A 24,227-nucleotide genomic window follows, 5' to 3' on the forward strand; every position below is an offset into this window, starting at 1 on the left:
GAACATCATCTGCCTGAGTACCTATTTCCATTACTCAACTGTGAACTCCTCGAAGGAAAGCATCATATCTTAGTCATCTTTGTTTCCCTAGCACCTAGCACAGCGCCTGGCATAATTTTAGTGTGCCATAAATATTTATGGAACCCAAATGAACCTCTGGCGGTTTGATAATTTCTTTAAAAAGTTTTATAATCATAAGCAAGTAGCTTAGAAAATTTAGGAACAGTTCAGTCCCAAGCCCTTCCCATCATCCCCATCCCACTCCCCAAAGGCAAACTTTCAAAATTGTTTCTTTTAGGTCTTCTTCTGATTATCACCAATATTTTAGATCATGAGATTTCACTTCTACTGCTTGACTTATCATATTAAGACAAAACCTAAAAAGCAACTTGACATGAAAAGTGAGAACTCAGCTCACTGCTATCCACTTTCTCATCCCACACCTGATAGTTACATTATTATTTTTTGCTCATCTATTATAATTTTACAAACTAAAATTAGTATCAAAGACACACATTGAGAAGATTACACCAATAGTAAATGTATAGTTCATTTCTCAAAGTGAACAGATCCATGGAATCACCTCCAGATGAATAAACGTGATATTATCAGCACCCAGGGCTCCCTGGTGTCCCACACAGTCACCAACCAGCACCCTCACCAAAGGTAAGTGCAGCTATGAGTTATACTGCAATCAATAAGTTTTGCCTACTTTTGAACCTTCTTTAAACAAAATCATACAGTGCATACTTATTTGTGTCTGTCTTCTCTGCTCAGCATTGAGTTTGTAAGATTTATCCATGTGGTAACATAACAGTTCATTCATTCTCATTACTCTATGGTACTTTATTGAATAATTATTTCATAATTTACTTATTTATTCTCCTATTAGTGAGCATTTCCACTTTGAAATTTTTGCAGTAATGTTTCCACATTATGTCCTTTGATGTGAATATGTATGATGTTTTGTTGGATATACACTCACAAATGGAATTGTTGAGGCACAGAATACAGATATGTTCAGACTAGGTAACTACTGACAAGACTCTTGTACCAACTGACACTCACATCAACAGTATGGGAGAAGTCAAGATGTTCTTTATCCTCTCAAACACTTAGGGTTATTAGTGTTTTTAAGTATACCATTCTGGTGAATGCAAATGTTATCTAATTTTGATCTTAATTTGCATATCCTACATGAACGATGTTGAGCACCATTTTTTAAATATGTTTATTGTCTATCCAGGTAAGAAAATCTATTTTTGAAGTGCTTTTTAAAAATTTTAATGCATTTTTTAGTTCTCTGCTCTTAGTGATTTGATAGAGTTCTTTATATATAATAGATAAGAGTCTTTGGTCAGATACATGTTTGCAAATATCTTCTATCCTGTGGCTTGCTGCTTCACGTTCTTAATGATGTCTTTTGATAAACAGAAGTTCTGAAGTTCAATTTATCAATCTTTCCTTTATGGATAGTGCTTTTTTTTTTTTTTTTTTTTTTTTTTTTTTTTTTTTTTTTTTTTTTTGCGGTACGCGGGCCTCTCACTGTTGTGGCCTCTCCCTGTTGTGGAGCACAGGCTCCGGACACACAGGCTCAGCGGCCATGGCTCACGGGCCCAGCCACTCCGTGGCATGTGGGATCCTCCCGGACCGGGGCACGAACCCGCGTCCCCTGCATCGGCAGGCGGACTCTCAACCACTGCGCCACCAGGGAAGCCCGGATAGTGCTTTTTGAGTCATGCTTAAGAAATCTTTGCCAAACCCAAGGTCATGAAAATACTTTCTTATGTTAGCTTTTAGAAGCTTTATTGTTTTCCCTTACACAATTAGATCAAAATCCATTTGGAATTTATTTCAACTTAGTTTTAAGAGGGGTCAAGGTTGTTTTTCAACATGTATATTTATATATATTTGACTCAGCAACGTTTATTAAAAGTATCATCTTCTCCCCCTTGTGTTACAGTATCACCAGTGTCATAAATAAAGTGACCATATGTTTATGGGCAGGTTTTTGCACACTCTTCAATTCCATTGGCCTATTTATTCCTGAGTCAACACCATACTTTCTTAATTACTGTGACTTTATTACACATCATGATATCTGCAGCATAAATATTCCAATTTTGTTCTTCTTTATGCTTGCTTACAATCATTTTAGTTCTGCAGTTCCTCTAATTTTTAGAAACATCTTGCCAATTTTCAAAGAGGCACATATATATAGGCAAACACACATCTACTGGGCTTTTAAAATTGAGACTGCATTGACTCTTTAGGTTAATTTGAATAAAACTGGTATGTTTACAATACTAAGTCTTAAAACCATCACCATTGTATATCCTTCCATTATTTTAAACTATTTGTAAATTTTCTAATGTTTTATACTTTTCTGTATAATAGTATTGCACGTATAAACAATTTTTTTTTTGATGTGGACCGTTTTTTTTAAGTCTTTATTGAATTTGTTACAATATTGCTTCTGTTTTATGTTTTGGTTTTTTGGCTGCAAGGCATGTGGGATCTTAGCTCCCCAACCAGGGATTGAACCTGCACCCCCTGCATTGGAAGGTAAAGTCTTAGCCACTGGACTGCCAGGGAAGTCCCAGTATTGCACATTTTAAAACATTTATCCCTGTGTATTTGATGTTTTTATAATTTTAAAAGTATTATATTGTTTAATTGATTGTTACTAATATATAGAAATACAACTGATTTTTGCATATTGACTTTATATCCATCAGCCTTACTAAATTCACTTATTAATTCTAATAGTTGTTTGAAGATTTTAGGATTCCTTCTTTGTTTTGCGTGTTCTCAAGGTTTATACAGATTTATCTAGGTATGGATTTTTTTTCATTACTTTTGCTTAATCTCTTTGATAGTTTTAAATATGCTTCCCATAAAGCAGTGATGTGCACACTCGTTAATTACAGATGCTCACATGGAAGCTTTCCCTTCCCCCTTCTCCTCCTAACTCAGCTTGTGAGCACCTCTGCCCCGGATAATTATCTGGGGTTCTTACACTCACCTGCAACATTTAATACCACTCCTACCTGCTTTTGTAGTAAATACTGCATCCCTGTCATTAGCAACTTCATCGGCCTTGTGTGGGGATTCCTAATAAGATAACTTAGCATTGATTCCATGGTAATAAATATTTTAAATTAAAAAAATAAATTATTTGTATATATTTATAGAAATTAAAAAATAAAATCAATTTGCAGTATATAATGAAATAGATATTTTACAAAAAGTTTTCTAGGTCTTAGTGAATCCGGGCATTTAAACTCACTAAACTTCTGCTGCCTTATATTAAATTGGGGTGTTAATAACCTCTAATTCATAGTGTTATGAGAATTAAATGAGCAAAGTGTTCAATATTGTGAGCTCTTATGATTAGTTCTCAAAATTATGCCAGTAATTTGTTAACTAGGAAATATTAAAATGAAGGCATCATTTCTCTTAGCCTAGGGTAATTGTCACAATAACAGACACAGATTTGTGAAGCTTTAATTAATAAATCTGAGTTACTCAGATGCCATTTGCCATTCAAAACCAGTGGTTTCCTCAGTGCTGCTCAAGTCACCTAAATGCTTTCATGCCATTTCCAAATGAGCGCTGGTTTTGCACCAGGATAATTTGCTCAATAAATATTTACCAAGTGGCATTATCTGATTATTTCCCATATCTTTTGGCTTTGTGACCAGCTTAGCTACTACTCACAATGAATAGCAGGGAATAATAATATCCTTAACAATTTCTGATTCCGGACCACTTACACTATAGTTAGTGAATCAACAGGAAATAAGCTCAATTAGCTAACATATTCTTCCAATGTCAAATTAGTAGGTTAAGCCTTGAGCATTTGAGCATTTCCAAAAATTTCCATCAGGAGTAGAAGAAACATGGGCAAATATTAAATAAATATAGACTGTGTCTGTTTACAAAATGCTTGTCATTCTGCTAGGCTGGAAGATGGGCCATCAAGGAGAGCAGCAATTATATAAGCCATAATACTGGGTATAAAATCACCACCACGGCATTGGCACATTGCAGCTCTTCAGAAAATGAGAATTCCTGTTCTCTGCTCCCTAGGCTGTTACTGCTCTACATCGGCCAAAACCTCTTCCAAGTGCTTCAGTCCCAGCATGCTACCTCAGCAACTCTGCCTTTCCAAGAAATTCTCCCAATCCCTGGCCCCCTTTCTCACTGCTTCTCAAGTTCCTAACTGATTTGGCACTTAGCATTTACTGCCTGGTATTGTATTAAATATATATATTAAAACATATATATAATATATATGTAATATATATATTTAATATATATATTAAAACTCTTTCCACGTATTTCTTCCAAGGTGATCCTAAACTCCTCGAGAGAAAGATTGCCTTTATGCTGCTCTGGTTTCATGGTAGGCTGGATGACTCATTGCTTGAAGTCCCACATAATCAGTTCACATCTGTGCGAGGAAGTTGGTAGAAACCATCTTCTATAATAAGGTACAAACCTCAAAGTGATATCTGGGACTAAGGTCATTAAGAGAACATGATAATCTCAATTAACATACACACACTACTATATATAAAATAGATAATCAACAAGGACCTACTGTATAGCACAGGGAGCTCTACTCAATATTCTGTAATAACCTATATGGGGAAAGAATCTGAAAAAGAATGGATATATGTAGATGTATAACTGAATCAGTTAGCTGTACATCTGCAACTAACACAACATTGTAAATCACCTATACTTTAATATAGAATAAAAATTAAATTAAAAAAAAAAAGAGAACATGACAGAACAAGCTTTTGAGGGAATACGGTGGGGCAGAAAGTACTCATAGAACTCTGGCTTAAGAATATTTACTCAATTCAGGTAGACACCCACATCTCCATAAGAACAGCTTTATAATGCACAAGTTTCCATTTATGCATTTAATGACAGAAGTAAAGTAATCACCTGGGTTCCAAACTTGCCTCTTTACTTACTGGTTGTATGGCATTGAAAACGTTACTTTATTTCTGTAAGGTTTAGATTTGTCATCTGAAAAATGTGGGTAATAAAGGCATCAATCCTGTCAGTTAGGTTCAGAAAAGAGAAATGAAAGTAAATATTTCATCTGGGGGAATTTATTATAAAGAACTCTTTTCCCTGGTGTTGGAGTGCTGAATGATCAGAAGGAGAGCCTAGATAGAGGTAACGTGAGTGTGACAGTGGCAGAGCTGGATGAACAAAGAGAAGTGGGGTTATCAGCACCGAGGAGCCCAGAGGAGAAGCAATGGGAGCCACGAGGAGTCGGGCCTCTGACTTTGGTTGCGGGGGTACCTCCAGCAGGTGCCGGGATCTCTGAGAAAGCTCAATGAGGCTGCTTCTGAAAGTGCCTGAAGAGGCTGAAGGATGGAGCCACTTGCAGCTGTCTGAGGTGGCCTGCCACTCAACATACACTGCACCCATCAGAACCCGGAAGTTCCTTCCCCCCTCCTCCTGCCTCCAGTCTCCCTCTGGTGCCCCCTATTGGGAGAAGTGACTGATGTCAGCTGGCAAAGAAGAATGAGATTTGCGGAGTCCAAACCACAGCGATACAAAGCAGAGTACAGACGCTGGGTTTGAAGCTCAGACGTAATAGCATAATAACTTCTCTCTTTGTTAAATGGGATAATATGGTGCAGAACCCATAGATTTGCCTTCAGAATTGCTTGAGGTATTGTACTGAAGCATTCAGCACAGAGAATGGAACATAACCGCGATTAATAAAGGTTAAATATTTATTATTATTGTATTGGTGTTTGTTGCTTTTGTTTTAACTAAGCTATCTATCAAACATCCTTAATTTACTAGAGTAGTATTAATAAAATTTGATAACCCTCACCTGTTTGGAGCTACAAAATGGCATTTCAAATGTATACCTGTGATTCATGTAACTCACAAACACTAAAGGTAAATAGCATGTTAGGAAGCAAAGTGCCTGCCCTTTCAAAATCAACCATCAGATACATATACACATCACTACATATAAGATAGATAACCAGCAAGGACCTACTGTATAGCACTGGGAACTATAGTCAATATTTGGTAATAAACTATAAGGGAACAAATCTGAAAAAGTATATATATAACTGAATCACTGTGCTGTACACCTGAAACTAACACAAAATTGTAAATCAACAGTACTTCTGTTAAAAACATATATATATATATATATATATATAAAATCAACTTCTTCATCTGTCAGAACATGGAATTCTTGACATCACAGACTTTCATTGCTAATCTACATGTATATATAACTGTTGGTCACTGATTTCCTAATTAGTGCTTTTAGACTCTTACAATGTAAACCAATCTACCCTGTATTGGGTTTTAGGACAGAGGGAACATAACAGCAACCGTTTGGCAGACACTTGTTCCTTCTCTTGGTCTAAAGGAAGAATATTCCTTACCACCAATCAGCATGGTGCAGATGGAAAAGATCTTTTCTGCATCTGTATTAGCAGAGACATTCCCAAACCCAACGCTGGTGAGGCTGCTGAGTGTGAAGTACAGAGCGGCAATATAGGCACTTCGGATCGACGGCCCCCCCAAAGTATTGTTACCGTAGTATGGAGATTCCAGTCTCTTTCCCAGCTCAGGAAGCCAACCTGCAATGGAAAAAAAATGAGCCTTTAAGCCCCCAAAATAAAGTCTCGGCATTAGCACCTGGGCGTAATGATGAATGAACATTTAAGGATACACGAAGTTGCTCAGGAGAAAGAAGAAAGTTAAAAGGAAGTTCAAGTCAAGGAATTAGATTCCATGGCTCTAAAAGCAAAGGCATCACTTTCATGCAACTGTTTTATAACACACACAGCAGAGAAATATGCATTCAAGAGTGGATTGGTGGTCAAAGCTGAACAGGTTACTCTAATGCAAGAACTACCTGCAGTGACAGAACCTGGGATTTCTACTCTCGGTAACAATGTTGTACATTTCACTAGCTGTTAAGCTTATTTCTCAATTGGAATTTTAAGAAACAAAGGGGTTGAGTAGGTATTTTTCAACCCTACATGATAGTAAACAGCAACCAACACAAGAATCTACACTTCATATAGGCAAGATGGACTTTATTTCTTTTCTTTTTTTTTTTTTGATGGGTTTTATTTCTAATCTGTACAACCTTTCCTTATTTTATTCACCTGACCTGATATCAGTTGCCTTATAGGTCTTAGCTCATGTTTTCCTCAGGAAGCCTTCTCTACAACCTCATTCTGCTGTTTGGGGGTGGTGGGGGAAAACTGCACAACTATGAGGTTCCTATAATGGAATTGGGTGCCCCCCTACAACTGTTTCATGATACTGGTGTATATATGTGTCAAAACTTATGTAATTAAATGCTTCAAATATGTGCATTTTATTTTATGTCAATTATACTATCATAAAGCTGTAATAAAGCTATGTTAATAAAGATGGGAAATAGCCAGTATAATATTAATAATAATACAATGAAAACACGACACAAAGACCACTTTAAAATCCTTTACTGGAAATATTTTCTCTTTATTTTCTCTTTAAAATTTTATATTTAAAAATTCTGTGTGTGTGTGTGTGTGTTATGAAACACTATGGCAATTCAGCTCAACCCATAAGGTCCATGAGACTTTTGTTAAGGGATGTTAGGCATTGACCACTCTTTCCTTATTAACACTTCATTTAATGGCTGCCCAAGAAGAGATGGAAAGTCATTACATTGTTTAAGTAGTAATAATGCTGTCATTATCAACTAAAGTTACAGATTATGCAACGGTGCTAGGTAATTAAAATGCAGATTTGAAACAACTGGGTTCCTTGAGATCAAACAGAAATGCTCAGTGGCAAGTACTCTGTCTCATTTATCTTGTCTCTAGAGAAGTGTTTCTCAACCATTAGCTTGCCTCTGAAATATCTAGACAGCTTGTTAGAGACAGCCAGGTCCTATCCCTGGAGTTTCTGGTACAGCACATGGGAAGGTTGGGGAGAAGGGTTGAGAATTTCCCTTTGTAATAGGTTCCCACGTGATGCTGATGCTGCAGATCTAGGGGACCAAAGTCCCTCGACTTCACAAAGTCACTTTCTAGAACAGTAGTTCTCAATGCTGACTACAGCTGGGAAAGCATTTTAAAAATACACTGTCCAAGTGCCACCTCCATGTACTGAATCGAAATTTCTGGTTCCGAGTTCAGGTACTGATATTTTTTAAAAGTTCCCCAGTAGAACCTGATGTGAAGATAGAACTTAGAACCATCATTCCAGAACTTAGCAAAGCCCCTAACAATAGTAGAGTTTAATAAATATTATTTCTAAAAGTGAAAGAATTAATGAACATATAAATTGTTCTTGCCCTCTGCAATAATATGACAACACAGATGCAATATAGCAACACATGAGCATTTATAAATTTGTACTAGATCTCTGCACAAAGTATAATGAATGTATTTTTTGATGACAGAGAATAATAATAAAATGAAAATTGCACATTATGAAAGCTGACACCATTAGTAAGCTATGACCATTTATTCTGTCTGGAAAGGCTTCGTGAAGGAATAAACTCCACATTCAAACACAGATTTAAATCTGGACTCTTCCATTAAATCTGGACTTTTCCTTCCATCTTTGGGAATGACTAACTTCTCTGAGCTTCATTTTCTCATTTGTAGAAATACGGACACTATCTAACTTGTACAGTTGCAGTGGGATTAAATGAGATGCCACATGAAGAAATGCAACCCCTGTTAGTGGCAGATATTATATTAGTATATAATATCTCTTTTCTCTCTCTTTCTCATGTTACTTAAATTGGAACAGAGAAAGTACAAAATTCAGAAAATAAGAGGAAATATGAGATCAGGAGTGAGTCATAATGGAAAAGGAAGGTGGTGACTAAGTGTACTCAGTAGAACCCAAGGATGCCATCTGATAGAACTGAGCATTTCTTAACTAATAGAAATGACAGGGAGGAAATCTAGGTGACAGTAGTTTTAAAACTGGGGGAGTTATACACCTATTTGTGAACCTGAAGAAAGACATGCTCCTTTTCTCAGGACAAAGCACACATGGAGACACACACACAATTTTGTGTACATTTTCAGGTGGTTCATGGCCTTTTCCTACAGGCTGGGTCCAAGGGCCCAGATTAAAGAGTTCTGCTCTAGAATTTTAAGTGAAGGGAAGGAGGAAGTGATAAAGCATGATTTGGTAAAACCTGGTTTAATCCTGTATGGAAAAAAATTTAGACATAAAGACAGCTTATCCAAGGTTAATTAAAGAGATATCACAAAAGCAAAGCACATGTGCATTTAAAAAATATTACTGGTGTATTTGTATGCACTGTCGGGGGAGAGTCAAGACAAGTAAAATCAGGAAGCAGAGATGACATCTGAATAAATCATTGTACGCAGGATGCTGATTTCTGCAGAAGAGTGCTCTTACAGGCATTTGACCCAAGCCTTGTCAAGTACGGCCAACTACAAGATGTTGAATGGCTGGTGGGTTGGCTATTTCTCAAGTGCCTTCCAAGCAGTGCTCTGAAAGAGATGTCATGTTTCTGCTCAAAAATGAAGTGATTAGAGGGGCTTGCCCCTTTGTTCCATGTTGGTCATTCCCACTAATTCTGGGGAAGTCTGAGCAGCTGAAAAATGTCATTTTGCCCAGAGAGTAAATATTGCAAGACTAATTTTTTTATTTGATGCACAGAGGAATGAGAAAAACACCACCACACACAGTAAAGCCACTGCTTCCTCTCAGCTGAATCAGCTATAAAATCAGGTCATGAATTAAAAAACTGGACCCATCTACTGATCTTGAATTTGCTTACAGAACCTCAAGTTTTCTCATTAGAAAAATAAAACCAGACAAACCCAGCCAAAACCTTTGATTAAATTCCTTAATTGTAACAAAAGTAAAATGTTTAAAAATTCTCCAAACCAAATCAGTTTTCATAGAATTTGATTTTCTTAATAAAATAGGATAAAATTTTGTGATAGGTCATAAGGATTATATTAGATTATACTCTCACTCAATTCCTGTTCATTTACATATGTGTGAAACTGTCTCAGAAGCGATTTAGGGAGCAAAACACAGACAAACAACAGACCTACTTTTGTTGATATATCTTTTCTGTCTAGCCAACTGTTCTGTCTATTTTCAGAAGCATCTTGTTTTTTAAGAAGGGTTGTTACTAAACTGTGTTGCAGCTATTGGAGCACAAGCAATAATGATGATAAAAAAAACTTGGTAACACGGAAAGGAGGTAACACCCACAAATCCGGGGATGGGCTCTGGGGGCTAAAAAAAACTTTTTCACAGAACAGCTTGTCCGAAATGAGAGCACATGTTCCACTGTAACAAGACAGCATGTCACTGTACTGTACAGAAGAAGCAATTTAACCAATTTGGAAGCCAATCTTTTTTTAATCTAGAGAAACCCATCTCTAAAGGGATGTCCTAGAACAGTCTGTCTGCTTTTGCTTGATTTTTTTCCCCTAAATTTTGAAGGAAAAAGCATACACAAAATGAAGTAGAATCTAAATATACTGGATACACTGCCATCTGATAAAAACAAAAGATATCGTAAAATAATCCTGTCATCACCAAAATAGATTAGATGAATAAAACAGAGGAGATTTATGAAATAAATATCAATTTCAAAGACAGAATGACTCTTAATGACCACGCCCAGAAGAGCCTATAATTAAGCATGATAATTCAATCCATATACTTTTCATTGCATACTTAACCAGTATTTTGCTTTATTACATACTTTTAACTCTAAACAGGAGTTTCTTTTTATTTTAATCTAGGTTTCATACAGTAATATACTTACTTTTATGGTGCATATGTTTACATTCACAGTTTGTACAGGTGTGACCTGCTTTATACAATAGATGTGTTCCTGAAAAGTTTAGTTTATATTAGTATTTGGTAAATTAACAGATATTTTAGCTTTAATGAAAGGAATAGAAGCATGTTATTTAAGGAAAGCCTATGGGAGGGTGTGGCCAAGATGGCAGAATAGGAAGATCCTGAGATCACTTCCTTACACGGGCACACCAAAATGACAAATACTTACAGAGCAACTTTGATGCAAAAGTGTAGAAGACTAGAAGAAAAGATCTTCTTTAACTAAAGATGTAAAGAAGGAACCACAATGAGATGGGTAGGAGGGGTGGAGATGGGGTATAGTCAAGACCCATACCCACAGATGGGTGACCCACAAACGGGAGGATAATTACAATTTCAGAGGTTCTCCCCAAGGAGTGAAGGGTCAGAGTCCCACCTCAGGCTCCCCAGCCTGGGGATCCTGCACTGGGAAAATGAGCACCCAGAACATTTGGCTTTGAAGGACAGTGGGGCTTACTTTCAGGAAAGCCAGAGGGCTGTGGGAAATAGAGACTCCACTCTTAAAGGGCACGCACAAATTCTCACACATTCCAGGACCCAGTGCAGAAGCAGTCATTTGAAAGGAGTCTGGGTCAGACACCCTGCTGATCTTGGAGCTCACCCTGGGGTCAAAGATGTTGGAGGCAGACATTCTGGGGAGCTCGTTCTACCACAAGGACGCTGTTGCTGGCAAAGTACCACTTTGGGATCCTCCCTCTAGCTTATTAGTGTTGGGACCCAGCCCCAACCACCAGCCTGTCAACACCAGTACTGGGACACCTCAGGCCAAGCAACTAGGCTGGCAGGGACACAGTCTCACCTACCAGCAGGTTGGCTGCCTTAAGACCCCTTGAGCCTGCAACCACTCTGGGACCTGGCCCCACCCATCAGTAGCCAGCAACCTCCACAAAAGGCAACCAACCAGACTGAGGGCCAGCCACACCTACCAGACCACCCACAGTAGTGAGCCTGCCAGAAGAAAAGGACTCACACAACCCATACAGGGGCACCCCAAGAGCATATAGCTCTGGTGACCAGAGGGGAATGTGCTGCTGAGATGCATAGGACATTTCCTGCCAAAGGCCACCTCCCCAAGGCCAGGAAAAGTAACCAACCTACCAAATACATAGAAATAAAAACAGCAAATTAGGCAAAATGAGACAAAAGAGGAATATGTTCCAAATGAAGGAACAAGATAAAACATCAGAAGAACTAAGTGAGACAAGGAGTCTACCTGATGAAGAGCTGAAGGTAATAATTATTAAGATGTTCAAAGAACGTGGGAGAAAATTGGATGAACAGAGTGAGAAGTTAGAAGTTCATAATAAAGAGTTAGAAAATATAAAGAAGAACCAAACAGATGAAGAATAACATAATTGAAAGAAAAAATACACTAGAAGGAATCAATAGCAGATTAAATGATACAAAGGAATGGATCAGAAAGCTGGAAGACAGAGTAGTGGAAATCACTGAAACAGAAGAGAAAACAAGAAAAAAAAAAAGAATGAAAGAAAGTGGACAGTTTAAGAGACATCTGGGGCAACATCAAGAACACTAACATTTGCATTGTAGGGGTCCCAGAAGGAAAAGAGAGAGAGAAAAAGGCAGAAAACATACTTGAAGTCATAATAGCTGAAAACTACCCTAACCTGGGAAAGTAAATCCAGTTCCAGGAAGAATAGAGAGTCCCAAACAGGACCAACCCAAAGAGGACCACACCATAGCACACTGCAATTAAAATGGCAAAAATTAAAGATAAAGAGTGAATATTAAAAGAATTAATTAAAAGAAGCAACTGTTAAATACAAGGGAACTCCCATAATACAATCAGCTGATTTTTCAGCAGAAACTGCAGGCTAGAAAGGTGTGGCATGCTATATTTAAAGTGATGAAAGGGAAAAATCCACAATCAAAAAAACTCTACCCCACAAGCTTTCATTCAGATTTGATGGCAAGATAAAGAGTTTTATGACAAACAAAAGCTAAAAGAGTTCAGCACCACCAAACCAGCTTTGTAAGAAATATTAAAAGGACCTCTCTAAGAAAAAAAGAAAAGGCCACAGCTAGAAATATGAAAATTATGAGGAAAATCTCACTGGTAAAGGCAAATATAAAATAAAGGTAAAAAAATCAACCATGCATGAAGCTAGTAGGAAGGTTAAAAACAAAGGTACTAAAAGTCATCTATATCTAAAATAAGTAGCAAAGGATACACAAAACAAAAAGATACAAAATATGATGTCAAAAATTATAAACATGGAGGTGGGGAGTAAATGTAGGTTGTCAAAATGCTTTTAAATTAAGAGATCACTATTATTAAAATAATCATGTATATACACAGGGTGTTACATATGAACTTTATGGTAACCACAAGCTAAAAGTCTATAATGGATACATTCACAAAAAAGAGAAAGTAATCCGAACATAACACAAGATGCAGTCAACAAATCACAAGGAAAGAGAGCAAAAGAAGAAACAAGGAACAAAAAAGAGCTACAAAAACAACTGCAAACAATTAAAAAAATGACAAGAACGTAAATATCAACAATTATTTTATATGTGAATGGACTAAATCTTCCAATCACAAGACATAGAGTGGCTGAATGGATACAAAACAAGACCCATGTATATGCTGTATACAAGAGACTCATTTCAGATTTAAAGACACACACAGACTGAAAGTGAGAGGATGGAAAAAGGTATTCCTTGCAAATGGAAATGAAAAGAAACCCAGGATAGCAATATTTATATCAGACACAATAGACTTTAAAACAAAGACTGTAGTAAGAGACAAAGAAGGACACTGCATAATGATCAAGGGCTCAATGCAAGAAGATATAACAATTATAAACATATATGTATCCAACATCAGAGCACCTAAATACATAACGCAAATATTAACAGACTTAAAAGGAGAAATTGACAGTAATACACTGATAGTAGGGGACTTTAACACTCAACTTACATTGAAGGAGAGATTATCCAGAAAGAAAATCAATAAGAAAACATTGGCCTTAAATGACACATTAGACCAGATGCAATTAATATGTATATACAGAATATTCTATCCTAAATTAGCAGAATACACATTCCTTTCAAGTACACATAGACCATTCTCCAGGATAGATTACATGCTAGGCCACAAAACAAGTCTCTGTAAACTTAAGAAAATTGAAATCATATCAAGCACCTTTTCTAACCAAAACGTTATGAGACTAGAAATTAACTACAAGAAAAAAAAATGTAAAAGACATAAGCACATGGAAGCTAAACAATAAGCTACTACACAATCAATGGATTACTGCAGATCAAATCAGAAAAAAAACACACCCGGAGACAAATGAAAATGAAAACACAGCTATCCAAAATCTGTGGGATGCAGCAAAAGCAGTTCTAAGAGGGAAGTTTATAGTGATACAAGCTCACCTCAGGAAGCAAGAAAAATCTCAGATAAACAATCTAGCCTTACAATGAAAGGAACTAAAAAAAAAACAACAGAACCCAAAGTTAGTGTTAATAGAAGGAAAGAAATCATAAAGATTAGAGCAGAAATGAATGAAACAGAGATGAAGAAAACAACAGAAAAGATCAATGAAAATAAGAGCTGGTCTTTGAAAAGATAAACAAAATTGATAAATCTTTAGCCAGACTTATCAAGAAAAAAAGAGAGGGTCAAATCAATAAAATCAGAAATGAAAAAGGAGAAGTTACAACTGACACCACAGAAATATAAAAGATCATAAGAGATTACTATGAACAATTATACACTAATAAAATGGACAACTTAGAAGAAATGGACAAATTCCTAGAAATGTACACTCTCCCAAGACCGAACCAGGAAGAAATAAAAAATATGAACAGGCGCTTCCCTGGTGGTGCAGTGGTTGGGGGTCCGCCTGCTGATGCAGGGGACACGGGTTCGTGCCCCAGTCCGGGAGGGTCCCACATGCCACAGAGCGGCTGCGCCCGTGAGCCATGGCCGCTGAGCCTGTGCGTCTGGAGCCTGTGCTCCGCAATGGGAGAGACCACAACAGTGAGAGGCCCTAGCACCACAAAAAAAAAAAAAAAAACCAACAAAAAAAGAACAACCTACCAGTAATGAATCAGTAATTTAAAAACTCCCAACAAACTAAATTCCAGATGTCTTTACAGGTGAATTCTGCCAAACATTTAGAGAAGAGTTTACATCTATCCTTCTCAAATGATTCCAAAAAACTTCAGAAGAAACACTTCTGAGCTCATTCTATAAGGCAAGCATTACTCTCATAACAAATTCAGACAAAGATATCACAAAAAAAGAAAATTACTGGCCAATATCACTGATAACATAGATGCAAAATTCCTCAACAAAATATTAGCAAAAAGAATTCACCAATGTATCACAGGATCATACCCCATGATCAGCTGGGATTTACCCAGGGATGCAAGGATGGTTCAATATCTGCAAATCAACCAATGTGATACATCACATTAACAAACTGAAGAATAAAAATCATATGATCATCTCAATAGATGCAGAAAAAGCTTTTGACAAAATTCAACAACGATTTATGATGAAAACACTCAACAGAGTGAGTTTAGAGGGAAAGTACCTCTACATAATTAAGGCCATATATGATATGTCCACAGCTAACCTCATACTCAGTGGTGAAAAATTGAAAGCTTTTCTTCTAAGATCAGGAACAAGACAAGATGCCCACTCTTGTCACTTTTATTCAACATAATATTGGAAGTCCTAGCCACAGCAATCAGACAAGAAAAAGAAATAAAAAGAATCCAAATTGGAAAGGAAGAAGTAAAACTCACTGCTTGCAGATGATATGATACTATATATAGAAAGCCCTTAAAGCCCAAAAAGCTATTAGAAATAATAAATGAATTCCGTAAAGTTGCAGGATACAAAATTAACATACAGAAATCTGTTGCATTTCTAAACATTAACAACAAGCTATCAGAAAGAGAAATTAATAAAGCAATACCATTTATAATTGAATCAAAAAGAATAAAATACCTAGGCATAAATCTAACTAAGGAGGTAAAAGACCTGTGTTCAGAAAACTATAAAACCCTGATTAAAGAAATTAAAGATGATTCAAACAGATGAAAGATATACCATGTTCATGGATTGGAAGAATTAATATTGTTAAAATGACTATATTACCCAAGGCCATCTACAGATTGAATACAATACAATGGCATTTTTTAGAGAACTAGAATAATTCTAAAATTTATATGGAAGCACAAAAGATCCCAAATAGCCAAAACAACTTAGAGGAAAAAAAAAAGTGGGAGGTATCATGCTCCCTGATTTCAAACTATATGTCAAAGCTACAGTAATCAAAACAGTATGGTACTAGCACACAAATACACATATAGATCAATGGAACTAAATAGACAGCCCAGAAAATGAACCCACACTTATGTGGACATTTATTCTATTCCAAAGTGGGGCAAGAATATATAATGGGGAAAAAAGAATCTCTTCAATAAATAGTGTTGTGAAAACTGGATGGCTACATTCAAAAGAATCAAACTGGACTACTCTCTCACACCATGCACAAAAATAAATTCAAAATTGATTAAATATAAGACCTGAAACCACATATCTCCTAGAAGAAAATATAGTCAGTAAGCTCTTTGACATCAGTCTTAGTAATATTTTTTTTTTTTTGGCTACATCTCTTCACGCAAGGGAAACAAAACCAAAAATAAACAAATGGGACTACATCAAACTAAAAAGTTTTTTCACAGTGAAGGAAACTATCAACAAAATGGAAAGGCCATTTACTGAATGGGAGAAGATATTTGTAAGTGATATTTTCAAGAAGAGGTTAATATCCAAAATATACAAAGAACAAATACAACTCAACATCAAAAAAAAGATCAGATTAAAAAATGGGCAGAGGATATGAACAGCTCCAAAGAAGACATACAGATGGCCAACAGGCATAGGAAAAGATGCTCAACATCACTAATCATCAGGGAAATGCGAATCAAAACTACAATGAGGCATCATCTCACATCTGTCAGAATGTCTATCATCAAAAAGAAAAGAAACAAGAAGTGTTGGTGAGGATGTGGAGAAAAGGGAAACCTCATGCACTTTTGGTGGGAAGATAAATGGAAAACAGCATGGACGTTCCTCAAAAAATTAAAAACAGAACTACTAAATGTTTCAGCAATTCCACTCCTGGGTTTTTATCCAAAGAAAACAAAAACTCTAAAACTATATATGCACCTCTCTTTATTGCAGCATTATTTACAATAGCCAAGATATGGAAGCATCTTAAGTGCCCATTAATAGGTGAGGGGATAAAGAATATGTGGCACGTGCACACACACACAATGGAATGTTAGCCATAAAAAATGAAATCTTGCCACATATGACAACATGAATGGACTTAGAGTATATTATACTAAGTGAAATAAGTCAGTCAGAGAAAAACAAATATTACATGATTTCACTTACATATGGAATTTAAAAATCAAAACAAATTAACAAACATAACAGAAACAGAGTTCTATATGGAGAGAACAGGTGGTTGCCAGAGGGAAGCAGGGTGGGGGGAAGAAAGAAATATATGAGGGAGATTAAGAGGTACAAACTTCCCATTGCAAAATAAATGTCACAGGTATGAAATGTACAGTGTGGGGAATATAGTCAATAACTGTGTAACACCTTTGTACGGTGACATACCATAACTAGACTTATTGTAGAGGTCATTTTGAAATGCATAGAAATATTGAATAACTATTTTGTGTAACAGGAACTAATATAGGTCAATTATATTTCAAAAACAAACAAACAAACTCACAGGAAAAGAGATCAGATTGTGGTTACCAGGGGTGGAGGGTGGTGGGTGGAATTGGATAAAGGCAGTCAAAAGGCACAAACTTCCAGTTATAAGACAAATAAGTACTAGGGATTTAATGTACAACATGATTAATATGATTGACACTGCTGTATGTTATATATGAAAATTGTTAAGAGAGTAAATACTAGTGTTCTCATCACAAGGAAAATTATTTTTTCTATTTCTTTAATTTCATATCTATTTGAGATGATGAATGTTCATTCATTAAAGTTACTGTGATAATCATTTCACGATGCATGAAAGTCAAATCATCATGCTATATACCCTAAACTTGTACAGTGCTGTATGTTAATTACATCTCAATAAAACTGGAAGAAAAAAGGAAAGCCTATAGTGAATCTCTTTAGTGTTATAAAACACTTCAGTAATATGAAAAACCATCCAGTAGAACATGAGCTTATGAAATCAAATTTATATTTGTGTGTAAAGATGAGTTTATATGGCTAGAGAAAAGAGAGAAAGGATTAGCACATGTATCATAACATCTATAATTCAAAATGGTGTTTTACTTAATTTGGTATGAATGAACCCTGTTGTAATGGGGTTTAGCTAGAAACTAGAATGGAGCCCATGTTAGGGGTTTCCTTTTATAAGCTGACACAGAGTTAATACTTTATTGAGTGCTTCTATCTTATTTATATGCACTAACCCTATAGAATAGGTACAATTATCATCCATCATTTGATTCATTATTTCATTAATCATTACAACAACTTAGAAATTATTATCCCCATTTTTTTTTTTTTTTTTTTTTTTTTTTGCGTTACGCGGGCCTCTCAGTTTTGGCCTCTCCCGTTGCGGAGCACAGGCTCCGGACGCACAGGCTCAGCGGCCATGGCTCACGGGCCCAGCCACTCCGCGGCATGCGGGATATTCCCGGACCGGGGCACGAACCCGTGTCCCCTGCATCAGCAGGCGGACTCTCAACCACTGCGCCACCAGGGAAGCCCTATTATCCCCATTTTTAAAGATGAGAAAACTAAGGCTCAGAGAGATTAAATGCGTGTTCAAGATGGCAGAGTCAGGATTTTAATCCAGATCTGTGTGCTTTGACAGCCCAGATTCGATGTCCGCTGTGCCATAATGCTTCACATGCTATATGTACAGACCCAACGGCACTGGTGTTGCAGCATGGTGAATGCCTTTACAAGCAAGTTGCCATTTATATTATGCTATATATATATATACGTGGTGGAGAAAGAAGCCGTCTTAGCTAAGGCTCTCTGGAAGCAGAGAAGCCTTTAAGTGTAAGTAATCTAAGTGTTGGGTCCAGTACTATAAATATCCTTAGGAGATAATAAGGAAGGAACACAGAGAAAGGAAGCAGCCAATGAAGCAAGCCTAATCCAGAAAGCTACCACTACCGGCAACTGGCGCTTAATCCTATTGGAAAACGCTGGGACCAGTGCAGAACAAACCCTTGTTAGAGCAGGGGAAGATTTGCACCATCTCTCAGGCGTCGTTGATTGGGGACTGCTCATAGGGAGCACTAATTCCCCACAGTGCCATGCCCGCTATCAGAGGAGCCTTCCACAGCTTGGGACACTGCCTCAGGCAAATCGATCAGACCCTAAGGATGAGACTCAGACAGATTTAGGGGACATGGTGGAGTACCAACAACATTCGCAACAGCAGCCAACCTCAACTCAAGGCCAAGTATAATATTGGACTAGGCATTTTCTTTCATATAACATCATTTTCACCCAACTCTCAAGATAACTCTGCTTTTTTTTTTTTTTTAAACTGATGGAGACCCAACAGAGAATTTGAGCGATTTTCTCTTCTTTTGTTAGGAACTGTTATAACTGACAGGTAAATTCATCACTCTCTAACTTAAACATCCATGTCTTCCTGCTATATGACACTGCTTATGAAGAGGTAATCATTTAAAATTATCATTTAATTGTGCTTATTGAAACCATTACTATATAAGTTTGCATTTCCAGTGTCCACTTCTGCTTAGAGGGGGGAAATGTGTCCCAAAATAAATAAAAAATCTCAGAGAAAATAGAAGATTTATCCAAACGTAATTCACAGTGTAGACATGGAATAACGTGGTATTTAGACCCTGAATATTATTGGGCTGGCTAAAAAGTTCATTCGGGTTTTTCTGTACCGTCTTATGGGAATACCCCAGTGACCTTTTTGGTTAACCCAATACTTTAAAAGTGATCAAGAAGTTCCTAATGTAAATTCCAAGCATAGAAAATACTATAGTTAACATTTGCTTCCCCTCACCCCATAACTCTGATAACCTACTTAATCTTCTTGGACATCATTAGGTTGAGAGGTGGAAGATCACTGTGATTCTTGTGAGTGATAAGGCAGCAAGTGGCTGGCTGGGAGAGGCAAAGCAGAGGGAGACAATGATGGCTATGGGCCACAACATGAGAACTTCTTTGACCTCTTCAGTCTTCTTGGCAAGGGGCTGAAATGTGGGACTGCTCAGTTGCACAGGTGACTGACAACTATCAGGAGAAATGTCAGAAGTTTGAGTGTGTCTGTGTGTTTATGTGTGTGTATGGGGAGTGTGCGGCAATTGAGACCCAACACAACTGTGAGATACTGTATTTGCTGCTATAGATACTCAAAAAGAGTTGTTCACCCCAAACAAAATATCAAAGAAAAGCTTGAGATTTCAACTCCATTGTCTCAAAATATCTACACCTACAGCATTGATAACATCATTGATAAGAAACATACTTGTCTCCATTCTTCAAGGTTCATCCAGTGCCTGCCACCATAATTTTTTGTTTTGTTTTTTGGTTTAAAGAACATTTTTTACTTTGGGATAATTTTAGCTTAACACAAAAGTTGCAAAGAATACAGAGAACCCCTGTACACTCTTCACCCAGTTTCACCTATTGTTAATATCTTACATAACAGTGGTACACAATTTGTCAAAATTATGAAATTAACATTGTACATTACTACTAACTAGACTACGGACTGTCTACATTTTAACTGAAGAAACAGAGTCAAGGAGAAATTCAGAGACTTAGCTTCCAAAACTCACTCTCGACCTTCCACCTTGTCCCCGTTTTAGAGGATGTGACTGAGGACAAGACTAGAGGAGCACAGGCTGTAGTGGTATTTGATACTGATTCATTGATTCCACTAAGGAGGAGGTCCCAATTTGAAGAGAAACTTCATTCCTTGGAATTCCCACGAATCTCACACTTTGGTTCTCACAAACTAAGAGGAGACTTACATTTCTGAAGTGGTACAATCTACCTTTGAGGCAAAAGTCTGAAACAAAAAGGATTAATCACAGAATAGTAGAGACTGGACTTTGAGTCAGGAAATGAGTCTCCTAATCTTGGTCTTGCCTCTAATTACATGTATGATCCTTTATACATCAGTTAGCCTTTCTGGTCTTACACTTTTCAACTTGTGTATGAAGTGACTGGATTGAGTAATCTCTAGGTTCTTTTTCAGGTCTAAGATTTTATGAAATAAGATCCTGTAATGTTTTTTCACAAATGGGTGAATTTTTTAAAGAAAAATGCTTCTGTAATAACCCATGATTTTGTGACTTTCTCTTTTATTTGTTTTTAATTATTTGAATGATGACCCACTGGCAAATATTGATGGGATAAGGATGCAAGTTTTTCACACTTTGATGCATGTATCATTTCCGCTCTATTTCCACTGCTGAACAATTCTTCAGAGCAAGAAATGTTAGATGCGATTAGTACTGTCAAGAAAAAAATGTACCATTTGTGTTAAAATCAGCCCAGAGTTGGCCAATTCTCTGAAGTCTACTTACATTTGAAGTTCCTATTATAGAAACTTCCTAAATATTGATAACCAAGATATAGCATTTCACTTAAGCAATGATTAATTGAAATATTATACACTATTGCAAACTGCAAAAATAAGCTGTCATCACATACATCAAAAAACCAAAACCAAACAAAAACACCTTAGAAAGAATGCAAAATGTGAAACAATCCAAAACTACAGTTGAGCAGCTACTGTAGAGTTTTCTAATCAATCCTAAGAAGAGGCAGAACAAACCACCTGATTCCAGCCAACTGGGGCACTTCCAAATGTCTCTCAAATTTAGTGCTAAAAATAAAGGAAAATCGAACATAGATTGGGCTCATTTCTAAGTAAGCAGAACATAAACGATAAACTATTTGCACTTAACCTTCCTACCTAAAATGCTCATACAACTCACAATGCTTTCAGATCTGTGCCTCCGTGTGGGCATTTTTTCCTGAGTAATTGCCCTGGTGTTTCTCATGGATTAATGAGTTTGTGGGACATATATTCATGGCTGAGCTCGGTGTATCATGTACAAGTTGTCGCTAAGAAAGTTCTAATCCAAAACACTCGTCACTTGCACCTACATCAGGACAAAAACCTGTTTCAGGAAGATAATTTAGGATAAAGGTAATTGAATCCAGCCAAATTATTTTATTTTATTTTTATTATCTGCCCCCAATTTCCTTTCTGTTCTCTCTTTTGTCTCAAAGGTTCAGAGTTGGTGCAAATCTAGGGAAGAAAAATGAATTGACACATCCACGTCCACAGACCATTTCTCAGTTGTTTTTAGTACTTGCCTGACAGTCATTTAAGTTAGAAACATAGGGTTTTGGCATCGACTGAAGAGGAATCTCAAATTTCTCTGGTTTAAAGAACTTCAAACTAAAATCCTGATTACATTTCTTCCAAATACATTAGAGGGAGATACATTTTCTAACATCTCAATGATAAAAGTAACTCTAAGATAAATTAGACCACATAATATGTTGGAATGTTTTACTCAAATAGCCCATTAAAGAGTCCTCTGGATTTTATTTATCTTTACTTGGTATTGAAACCGTTCTGAAGGCATGTTCCTCAAGTTTCTAGGAAATGTCCGAGTCTCAAAATGAAACACCAACTTTGAGGTGTCAGCCTTTGTTCTCCTTTAAAAGAGCTGATTCTGCAGCTCGGTGCTTTGTGACCACCTAGAGGGGTGGGATAGGGAGGGTGGGAGGAAGGGAGACGCAAGAGGAAAGAGATATGGGAACATATGTATATGTATAGCTGATTCACTTTGTTATAAAGCAGAAATTAACACACCACTGTAAAGCAATTATACTCCAATAAAGATGTAAAATAAAAAAAATAAAAATAAAAGAGAAAAAAAATTTTTTTCTAAAATCAAAAAAAAAGAGTTGATTCTGAGTCATATCTAGCAATGCATTTAAAAACATGTAACTAACTTTGTTTGATGGCTTGTTGGGTTGTGAAGCACAATAAGTAGTGGGAGTTTGTGTGACCATTCCAAAATAAGTTTTTAGTCAGTGGGTGGCGGAGTGACTGGACTTGAAATAAACAGGGCAATGGGGTTATGTCAGAGATCGAAAGGGTGGCATGGGAATTTTTAAAAATGAGAAGTAGACAGAGTACAGAGAGGCAACACATAAAGGGGCCAGAAGCACAGACAGAACACAGAAAAGAAACATGACTACAGAGAAGGGTGTCAGCCCAGGCAGCGCAGGAAAGCTTGAAAACCCAGAAGGCAAGCAACGCGGCATCCAGAAATGCATAGGAAACTTGTCTTGGAATTACATTGCCTGACCTTGTTGTACCTTAGTTCTGCCACTTAATCATTATGTAAAGTTGGGTAAGAGTCTTATCCTCTTTGTGCCTTAGTTTGTTCCTTTCTAAAATGGAGAACGTGGCAGTAACTTACCTCACAAGCTGTTGTAAGGTTAACTCACCCAATTCACATCCAGTGCCTAGCAGAGAGCGGCATAACACAGAGCAAGCTTAGATTAAAAAGCTATTTTTTCAAAGGAATGAAGGTTTTCTGTCTTACGGAAAATAACGGAGACCTTTAAAATCCTTCATTATTGAAAACATGTGTAAAATATGAATCCAGAATCCTATTTCCATAAGTGGAAAATAATGAATACAATAGTAGATATAAAGGACACAATCATAGCCTTCTTGGATATCAAGGCTCTTGCATCATTCATAATTACAAATGCTACTTTCCATGATGAGATACGATACTGAAGACATGAAATGGGTAGGATATGGGCTCGTATTTCAGAATACTTCCTGGCTTCCAATTGCTTTGCTGTTACCTCACTGATTATGGTAAAAATAGTGGTAGTAAGTTGTAATATTTTTATTTGTGCACTTGTGGTTGGAGACCACACATTGATCATCCAATGTGAATATATTCAGTGTGCTGAATACATATATTTAATATATAATGTTTATATATTAAAACATAAATATGCTTTAATATTTATATATCCTTTAATTTAATCCTGTATTGTATAATTTAATTTCTTACAACTCTAACAGCTAAGTATTACTATATGAAATGTTGATATTAAAATATTGGTACTAAAAAAGGTTAAAGTAAAACATGACCAAGAGCGGACATCTGTTAAGGAGAAAGACTAGGTTTTTTTGTTTGTTTGTTTTGGTTTTTTTTGCGGCACAGGGGCCTCT

General features: G+C 36.7%; 1 protein-coding gene across 1 annotated transcript in view; it reads right to left on the reverse strand.

Moving 5' to 3' along the window:
- Positions 1-24,227, reverse strand: part of KCNH8 (potassium voltage-gated channel subfamily H member 8) — a 387,230-nt gene that overhangs the window by 80,464 nt on the left and 282,539 nt on the right. Inside the window, exon 8 of the mRNA XM_027086541.1 lies at positions 6,441-6,638. Coding sequence (XP_026942342.1) covers positions 6,441-6,638 — 198 coding nt within the window. The remainder of the gene's footprint in view (positions 1-6,440; positions 6,639-24,227) is intronic.

The sequence above is a fragment of the Aethalodelphis obliquidens genome, unplaced genomic scaffold, assembly GCF_003676395.1.
Source record: "Aethalodelphis obliquidens isolate GAN/ISIS:26980383/991018 unplaced genomic scaffold, ASM367639v1 scaffold56, whole genome shotgun sequence".
NCBI lineage: Eukaryota > Metazoa > Chordata > Mammalia > Artiodactyla > Delphinidae > Aethalodelphis > Aethalodelphis obliquidens.